A 10,010-nucleotide genomic window follows, 5' to 3' on the forward strand; every position below is an offset into this window, starting at 1 on the left:
AACAAAACGCAAGAGGACTCTCTTCCAATCTAAAATGCTTGACATTGTACGCACAACAATGGACGTGGAGGAAAGTAAAATGGAGAAACTTTTACAATGTCAGAAAGAGAAATATGAATTAGAGCTCAAGAGGCGTAAGGAGGTCATCGAACAAATCTACCAAGTCGAGTGTTTAAAGAAGGACGATCAATTGACCCTCATAGATCTGTTGGTGAATGATATTCAACGAACAGATGGTTTTCTAGCCATTCCACCACTATTAGGGAAAAGGTATTACATGCGTTTATTGGGCAAGACTAACTAATTACGTTCTCAGTGTTTGCAAGTTGGTTCGTTATTATTTTTTGTAACTTCCCCTAGTCTCTTATTCATTAGGTATCATATATTTATTGATTTTTTGTGACATGTACAAATGGCCCGTGGTATGTGGCCCTTAGATATGGATGCAAGTATTTCTAACCAAGTTGTAAAATGGTCATATATAAGGCCATCAAATTATGTAAAATCTTTTGAGGGGAATGAGTTTAATGAATTTCATATCCGGTCTAATTTTTTTTTTAATTAGTGGAATGAATTTAATGAATTTCATATTCAGTCTAAATTAACACTATTTGTAAAACCATTTGGCTTTCTTCGATGAGAAGTTTGGAATGAATAATATAAAATTGAACTGTATACCATATCTTGAGATTGCAAAGAATAAAAAAATGCAATCAATGTCTTATTCCAAATAGGATGGATATAATAATTGGATTATAAGTTTTTTTTTTTTAAAAAAAAATAGTGTTCATACCGGCAAATTATTATCAAATACACAAAATGAACCAGATAGCATTGATATAACAACTCTGCACACCCAAACACAGACATATGAACTCAGACATAACAACTCTACACACCCAAACACAGACATATCAACTCATACATAACAAATTTGCACACCCAAACACAGACATAACAACTCTGCACACCCAAACATGGACATTAGAACTCTCCAGACATCAGAACTCCCCACATCCTATATCATCTCAGCGCCCCAAACAACCACTTTTTTTGTACTTTTGGAACTTTTTGCTGAAAAATGTAAATATTTGTAAATATTTTTTTATATTTAAAAAGACCCCTATTTTAATTTTAAGAAAATGAATTGAGTTTATAACATAACATACTATATTTTTAACATTTTTCTTATTTAATATAACTATGCATTTTATTTTAAAATTTAAAATTCAAAATCTAGATATAATGAAAATTGTTCTCAAAATTTGTTTTGATCACATAATCTGAAAATAGTTTTTAATTACAGAATTCCGCCAAACATATTTGTTGAATAATCTAAAGATATAGTTGATCAAATTAAAATGTATGGGTATGATTATAATCAACCATTATGAATGGTTTATACAATTTGTCCAAAAAGAAAATGTAAGAAATAAAAAGAAAATTAGAAAAATACTTAAATGCTCTCCAGGTCGCACTTATCTTTATGCCGTCCAAGGAGCTGTCCAATTAAGTGGAATCTAGGCTGCATTTAATCATTGTCCAAATATAAATTAACATTTTTTTTTTCTATATTTCATTTATAAGTTAGATTAAATACGAAAAGACAAGCCAACCACACCAGTTTAATCAACAAACATATATACCTTATTGTCTGAGAAAAGTTATTAACAGTAATAATATCCTACTTTTCTCATATATATAAATAAAGAATGAAAGTATGAAATAAAATTAAACTGAAAATTGGAGCATAAATTTCAATATATATGTCAGGTCAAATCAATGAAAAACCAAACAAGAAAAGTCTGAATGTTAATAGAGATTGAAATGTGATAAGAAAGGAGTACTGCCAAAAAATCAAAAGAAGAATATAACATTGAATTTGAAATCAAAATCTAAAATTTTGAAGCATAAGTTACTAAAACACCCCCAAATCTAATTCAAAATACTATGGACGTGTTTGAAATACATTTTCAAGTGTTTAATTTACAATTAAATCATTTTGAAAGAAATTAGAGTGTTTCACAATCATTTAAAATAATTTTTTTAAATATATTTTAATCAATTTTTGTTAAAAGTGTTTAAATAAAAATGATTTTTTTAAAAAACGTCGTGAACTACAAAATACAATACAATACATATGAACAAGACAATTTTGGAATTGTCAGTAGAATTGACAAATCTGTACATATAGATCAGTGGCTATTTCTAACATATTAAATATATACCAATCTGCAATTCCTGAAACAATTTGCTAAAAAACAAACCATTGCTAACTTGGTGACAGTACTTAAAAGAAAAAGGTTTGATAAGAATTCTCACTATCAATTCTTCTGGCTTTGATTTCTTTTGTTTGATAGGAAACAAAAATTTCATTGATGAGTTGAAATTACAAACGGTGATTCTATATAATAGGTAATCTTCTAGCTTTCATTTTTCCTTGATAGTGTGTGTATACAAAATTCAAGAATGCTTGAGCCTTTTACTGGTAATGTAAATTAGTTCCTAATATTTCATGTAACGCGAATGAGAAGCACAACCATTACGAAAACACAGGTCATGACGAAAATTGCCAACCAAGTGAAGCATGAAGTTTTTGAGCTCTCAGAGTAAATCTGGACGGCACGTTTGTTGACCTGACCGGTGGTTGCCAAGCTATCCTCAACAGCCTTCTCTGTGGAATCTAGTATCTGTTTGAAGCGAATGATCAAGTTTACTATTACATCAGTAAGAAAAATCTTTAAATTTTGGAGTAGACGAAAGGTAATTGCAGGGATGAATCGGTGTAACTGTTACTATCACTGACAGCAAGGTAATCTTTGGCATTTTGAAAAGATGCTCCCAACAACTTTTTCGGACAAAAATAAAATTATCCATTAAAAGCAAATCAAATTATCGACGAAAAGAAAATCAACTAAAGATAAAACAGTGTCAAAGTGAGCTTGACTCAACGATAATTGACAAGATCTTCCACCCTAAAAGTTGGAAGTTCGATCCCTCATTCCATTGTACTGAAAAAAAGGACAAAATAGAGAGTACAGCATGACGCTGGTTACAATAATGCTCTCCTTTTATGATGGAATCATGCAATAGACCCCTACTTCAAATATCATCCAATATGACTAAAATGAAGGCACTAGAAGACCATCTCTCACATTTACTATCTAGAGGTCCTAAATTTATGTCAAGGCTTTAGTCACAACAAAGAAGTCGGGCAATTGTTATTTTAGATAAGAAAGAATATATGATTAAACAAAAAGAGAGAACGAACAACCTAGGAGCTGCGTAGAGAAAACTCCCTCCTAAAAGAACAATAAGAAAGTTCTTAGTTGTTTACAATCGTAAATAATTTCTTGTGAATATAACTCCACCAAGAGGAAGTTAACTGTACATGTCTAGGAGGGAGGGAGGGGGGGTGGGGCGGGGGTGGGGAACTTGCTTCAAAGACCCCTACCTACTTTCCAGCTAGATATGCCATAATAAAGCCCCCACAGTTTCACAAAATTTTAGCATTAATGGACCAATTACGAAAAGAGGAGACTTCCACCGGCCAATCATAAATACACTTCGGCAAACAACCACTAACACCAAGAGAGCACAAGAGAATTTCCATCTGTATTCTTCAACTACTAATCTTCTGATGAAAGGTCAGTTTCCCAAAAGTTGAAGTAGGCGAGATTGTGCAGCATGATTTTGGAAGAACACCTCTAACAAGGAAATTTATCTCAAAAAAGGGTTACAGACCTCACCAATATTTGGCCCTTCATTGAGTTCTAGTTCACTTTGCTAAGATAACCCTAGAGCTAGATTTAATGCATACTTCCCAACTTTTAAGGAACACAACCCTCTGAATGCATGTCTCTGAACCAGAAAACCTTCAACTCTATGAAAAACATATAAAGCAGCCAACACGCTGAAAAGCAAGAATTCCTCTAAGTATGCTTTGAGTATGGGAAGTGGAGACTTTTTTATTTTGATTTCTATGGCATTCGTGTGTAGTTAAAATAAACCAGAGGCCTAAAATCTCCACTTTACTACGTCAACAAGAAAAATGAGTAGAGAATATATACCTTTTCAGTGCTCTCCAAAGATTTGCTCATTATCAGACTGCTCTCTTTCAATTGCTTTGCTAACCCAACCATTTCATCAGTCAAATCCTCTTGAAGCTTCCTATCGAAGTGAATAAATCATGGTTTCATGATAGACAATAAGAAAAAGGAAAGCAATGTCAACAAACTAATTAAATTGGAATGAGGAATCATGCTGCCATAGTCAATGTTTTTGCTCTTTTTTTTTCCTCCAGTTAATTCTAGTGCCCACATTGTCTAACCTTGATTTTCCACTTCATTTAAGTACTATTGAAAATCGTCGACATTTCATCAGTACTTCAAATCTCCCTCACAAAATTTTAATCTTAGTATAGCCATTACGTATATGGTTTTTCCTCTGATCTTTCCCAGTGAAATCAATTACCCCCTACCCTCCAAAGAAAATCAAACCACATTTTTCTGGTTCTGTCTATAAGGGACCAAGACGGTCCCCAACATATTTTTCTAACAAACTTCTGAAACAGAAACAGTTCATATAACTGAGCTTCAACCTTTGCATAAGCTGCAACAGAGTATTGCTCAGATAATCGCTCAAAAAATAAAAAGGAAAAAAAATAGAAGTAGCTTTAAGTAGTGCATATATTCTCCAATCGAAGTCTACTAACAATAATGAGAAAGGGGGTACTTCGCTCTTTACATAAACTCTATTGTCTTTACTTAATCAAAGCACTTACATAAAATTCACCATATAACACTGTAAGCTATAAGAAGGAAAAAGTGCAAGATTTATCAAAAATACTTGAAGCTTCCAGGGTTGATACCTGTGTTTCTCGATGTGGGATATTGCTGCAGCATCCAACTTGACAGGTGCTGAGGAGTCTTCTTTGATGGTGCCATGAGATCTATCCTCTACAATAGAGGATGCCCTGCCCAGTAATATAATAGCTTGGTTTAATATATTTTATTAAAATTATTAAAACAAAAAAAACTTTAACGCTGATTCGGTGTCACATAAATCCTAACAAGAACCACTCACAGAAATCTCCTCCTTAGTCCCGAAGGTGAACTGGGGGTGTTCAAATCTCCTTCTGCTACAGAAGATATTTCTCTAGCAGAAGTACTTGTAGAGGGCTCAGAAGACTCTTCCACATCAGGCTGCAAGTTGACCAAAACCTTAAATAAAAGAGACAAAACTGCACCACGTGCAAGCACAAGAAATGAAGCTCCTGAGATGTTAGCATCTACATTTGATTTGGAAGAAACCATGTAAGAACTTGTAATCAACAGAAACCATCAAAGATGAAGTGAGCATTTAATATTATCCCTCCAATGCATGCAAAAAATTCGAGCAAAAGATGAATCTAGCCGAGCGTTACAGAAATGCAAGACGAGACAACTGAAATAAAATGAAGTCAGACATGCTATATGTTAAGTTGCTGAAATAAAATGAAGTCAGACATGCTATATGTTAATTTGTATACACGTATTATAGAATTGAGGGCACTTTTTTGGCTTTTTGCAATTATTTTTTAGGGGAAAATGCGTTAAAATGCCAACGAGAGGGGGGAGGTGAATTCAATAACCGATTCAAATAGATAATTATTATGTACAGAAGTTCGATAATCTTACAACTTAACAGAGAACAACTTTATAACAACCAAACGCATGTAAATGTACCAAAGGAACAGCTAATTTTGAAGCAATGGCCTCTATCTTCTCTGAATAATCGCCAAGCAAAGCCTTTGAAACTCTGCACAAAGAAACTAACAGTACATAGTACGGGGGACAACATCAGAAAATCTCACAAAGGACATTTACCAAAATGGGCTCCACGATCATTTTATGTTCAATGAGGTTGAATCAAACAAACCTCATGCAACTAGAGAGTACAAAAGTAATGAGAAACTGACCAAGGTATATCCATGGTGGACGAACACTAATGGGAAAGTGAGGGATGAAGCACACCAACCTTGATAAGCCTTCGGGTGTTTTCTCTTCTGCAAGTTGCTCCAACTGTTCTCTTAGAGTAGTCACATACTACAAGAAGTGACCAAAAACTTTTAAAAGACTAAATCAAGAAACTAACTGATATAATACTGAAAATAGTTGGGCCAATATGAATATGAAAATCCAGATCCTCAGATCACTTTTACATGACTGAAACTCAAACCAATTAGAACTTTCACTTAATCATCTGAATGTACATGTATAAGTTTAGCCTGATCCTTCTGATGAGGGGCAGTTGCCAGCAGCCGCTTCAAGTTGATTTCAGTTTTACTTAAACCCATAAAGAAGAGAGGAAAAGAATCCTACAGAATCAAGAGAGAAGTGACAGTGCAATTTATTCAACAACCACATTGGGTAAGAAAAAAAGAAAAATAAAAATAATAATAAAAAAAAAAAAAAAGCAACACACTAGCACACAAAAGCCGGTTATACAGTATCTTTTTTCTAAAACGGATACGAAACTTTTCATTGAAGAAATTAACAGAGACTAACGCTCTAAATACAAGGAAACAAAAATAAGAAAAATGGAAACTGGTTATACGGTATCAAAACACGGTAAGGAATTGAAATTAGAATATTCATCTACGAATCATCAGTATAGTGAAGCATGGAATTCGGATTTCTACAGCAATGAAATCTATGAATACCAACAATTTCGTTTCAAGGGAGGAAACAGGAAAGTAATAATAATTGCAACCCCAGCAGAACAGAACAAAAATGAAATGAAAAGAAAAGAAAAGAAAAGAAAAAAAAAAATCCTTGCTACTATACATCATCAATTGTTACCTCAGCCAAATAAAAAAGGAATTGCACGATAATTCGTGTTCAAGAAATTCAACTTATATGCTCTGTAACAGCCCATATTTTCCAATACAGCTATTATAATAAAAATACAGAAAACATATCAAATAGAAACTTTTACAACTTACACAATTCTGCAGAAGCAACCTATTGCAAACAATTTCTAAGTCAAACTATCAAATCCTAAGAGAAACATCCTTTGATGTCTTACATCAAAACGCCAAACTTCACATCCTTCAGCACTATCACCTAATTCTCATATCAAGCTTTGAAATTCATTTTCTTTCAAAACTTTTGGAAATAAAAATAAAAATCATTGCAAAACTTTCCGTCAAAACTATGCTACAAAGAGTACTTTCAAAATCATGATCTTTCAAAACTAAACATTTCAAGCCAAAACTTTTAAATAGTCTTTCAAAAAAGCCATAATGTTCGAATAAAATTTTAACACATTTGATAAACAAAACTTTCATACATTTTATAATGATAATCTTTAAATAGTTTCAAATACAAAACTTTCAATCGGTCAATACTTTCAATCAAACAGAACTTTCAATCAATCAATACTTTATATGATACAGCTACTCATTAAAAACTTTACTAGACAGAATAGGAAAGATGCATACTTGAAGTATCCCAACAGATATTTTTTTTTTACAAGAATAAGCCCAGCAGATATGGTTACTCGTTAGTAACACCAGTCATTCATTCAATCATAGATGTCAACTAATAGTCGACCAAAACAGCTTTAAGTGTGAGGCCATGTGAGTGCAACATAAACATGAATCTTCATTCCAAATAATGTCAAAACACAAAAATGTGTGTTCTCACAAATAAACTTCAGTCAAATCAAATATCATCAATTCCACATTTGGCTACAACAAAATAGCATATGACAAAAAACAAAAGTTAACATATCCGGATAGCCCATATCGGATCATTCAAAAACATTTTGAAAAAAATTTTAAATAACAATTTTCAGCAACATAACTCATCAGATCAAACCTTTCAAAAGTTTTAAGAAGTAAAAAAACTAAAACAGAAACACTTTCAGTTTAAAAGCGGTTGAAACACTTCCAACTATCATTCAAACGAGTCACATATTTTTATTTGACAAAACCAACTAAAAATATACAAAACACTTTGAGTCAATTCTCAAATCACACAAAAATAATTTGAAACATCTAAAACCCACTTTCAAATGGTACAAAACATATCTTCATAAAAAATTTACATCATGGAAGGGAAGTGGAAACTACTTACCTTGATCGACAAATCTCAATCCGAAATTCCACTTCCTTGAACAAACATCAACTTTTAGAAAGCCTAAACAGTAAACACAATGTTTAGGTGTTAAAACTCAGTTTGAAAACCTTAATCGACACGAGAGATTTTCCAAGAGGAATATTCTTAAATAAAAACCACCATAAACCTTGATTAATCATTCTGAATTAGTCCAAAATTACAACCAAACACTTTCACAAATAAAAAAACTGCTCTAACATAATTTAGTCGAGTTCGAAATAGTCCGAATGAGTTCAAACTTGTTGTACTTTAATTGAAGGCTTGGAAATTTGCCCAAACATAACAAATGAGTTTCAAGAGTTTAGAATAACTTTTGAACAGTTGAATCCAATTCGAACGAGGAATTAAAGAAACAATCCTTAACAAAACCAAGAGGCTCTAAACCTTGCCGTCTGAACTTGCAGATCTGGACCTTAAATGTTATGGGTACACTTACTTGAAGCCAACCGGAGTGTGGGTAACAGCCGAAAGCTTACCCCACGCCAAAAACGCTGCTGCACAACACATTATGTCGCCGAAAACGTGATGCACAACTTGTTCATGCTAGAGTCTCGAACGGATAAGAATCGATGTTGCGAAAGCCTAGACGAAGTCGTCGGTTTCATGCTCACAATGTAAGTCAGATTCGTGGGTGAACATAGACTGTCGTCGACGACAAAGATGAGCGTTAACGTGAGTTTGGGCTCCAGTCGCGATTGCCTTACACCATTGGCTGCTGCAGAGTTGCCGGAGAAGAAGACTGGGGAAGGGTGGTCGGCGACTACAAGGGGGAGAGGAAGAAGAAGATGGAGGCTAGGGCTTCTTCTAGCCTTTTCTATTTTTTCTTAATTAGATTTAATTCAGATCAATATACAATCAAAATAAAACAAGAAGTAACTGCATCTGAAAATGCAGGGCATGCTCCCAATTGTCTGATACTTGGGCATCAAATCTAAAGCAATTAACCCAAGAAACAGCATTGGATAACCGCGAAAAAGGAATAATCGCATAGGGATGGAACTGAGAAAGTTGAAGTTAAATCGAGATCCATTTCCTAATTATTTTCTATTGTTCATTTCAACGTCAAGAAACAAAAGCAGCAGCAATTGGATTTGATATTTGAAACAAAACAGTTTAAGAGCACATAAACAAGTAGGACTTCAAACTAACCTCTCTAAACACGCAGAAATCAGCGTGTCGTCGTGAGTGCAGCAGATAGGCAGTTAGCAAGAGAAGGAAGATATTTTCCGGCGAGGGGCAACTGGAAGAAAGAAATCGGAGACGCGTCTACGGCTGCCGGCCACCGGGGAACCGTGAATGCAAAAGAAAATGATGAGAAAAGAAATTGGAGTTTTAAGTTTGGGAAAAGAAAATAGGGGTGGAAAATGACCATAGATGCCCAAAATAAGAGCAACAAATTAAAAATGGGTACCATTTTGAAAATCAACAAATTTGACCATATATTTATTTCATCACTTTATAAAATTATCACTTTAATTATAAATATGTTATTCTTCTATTTTCTTCGTTTTGCAGCATTCTTTTTTCTTTTTAAATTTTTTTTGAGTTTCTTCTTCTTCATTTTTCCTTTTTTTTTGGGATTTTTTTTTCATTTTTCTTTATGCATTTCTTCTTTATTTTTTTCTTTTGTTCTTTTTTGTGCATTTCTTCTTTTTTCCCTTTCTTTGCTTTTTTTTTTGTGTGTTTCTTTGAATCGAGCATCAAACATAGAGTATGTAGCATTAGAGCATCGAGCATCAAGTGAACTTTTGAATCGAGCATAGAGCATACAATATAGGGCCTAGAGTATCGAAGATCAAGTAGCATGTAGCTACTGTATAGCATATAGCATATAACATAAAGCATAGA

The 10,010-nt window shown here is 33.5% G+C and overlaps 1 protein-coding gene across 5 annotated transcripts; it reads right to left on the reverse strand.

Annotated features, from left to right (window-relative positions):
- Positions 1 to 2,315: 2,315 nt before the first annotated feature.
- On the reverse strand, positions 2,316 to 9,561 carry LOC120071129. Of its 5 annotated transcripts, none has more exons than XM_039023200.1 (9): positions 9,312 to 9,561; positions 8,121 to 8,183; positions 6,254 to 6,358; positions 6,019 to 6,086; positions 5,727 to 5,812; positions 5,086 to 5,290; positions 4,871 to 4,975; positions 4,071 to 4,170; positions 2,316 to 2,690 (listed from the first exon to the last, which is right to left on the reverse strand). In XM_039023200.1, exons 3-9 carry the CDS (start codon positions 6,335 to 6,337, stop codon positions 2,514 to 2,516), a joined length of 825 nt encoding a protein of 274 aa, XP_038879128.1. In that variant the 5' UTR covers positions 6,338 to 6,358; positions 8,121 to 8,183; positions 9,312 to 9,561; the 3' UTR covers positions 2,316 to 2,513. The 5 variants fall into 5 exon arrangements, with proteins under 5 accessions (XP_038879128.1, XP_038879131.1, XP_038879132.1 ...); XM_039023203.1 differs by having other exon boundaries at positions 5,086 to 5,204; positions 5,960 to 6,086; XM_039023204.1 differs by having other exon boundaries at positions 5,086 to 5,204; positions 5,727 to 5,799; positions 9,312 to 9,558.
- Positions 9,562 to 10,010: the final 449 nt, after the last annotated feature.

The sequence above is a fragment of the Benincasa hispida genome, chromosome 2 (genome assembly GCF_009727055.1).
Source record: "Benincasa hispida cultivar B227 chromosome 2, ASM972705v1, whole genome shotgun sequence".
NCBI classification, from domain to species: domain Eukaryota; kingdom Viridiplantae; phylum Streptophyta; class Magnoliopsida; order Cucurbitales; family Cucurbitaceae; genus Benincasa; species Benincasa hispida.

Coding starts and splice junctions, on each gene's coding strand:
- LOC120071129 (XM_039023202.1), bottom strand. CDS start 6,337: ATGGGTTTAAGTAAAACTGAAATCAACTTGAAGCGGCTGCTGGCAACT. Junction 6,087..6,253: donor ATCAGGCTAAACTTATACAT/GTACATTCAGAT, acceptor CACTTCTTGTAG/TATGTGACTACTCTAAGAGA. Junction 5,291..5,726: donor CAAAATTAGCTGTTCCTTTG/GTACATTTACAT, acceptor AATCAAATGTAG/ATGCTAACATCTCAGGAGCT.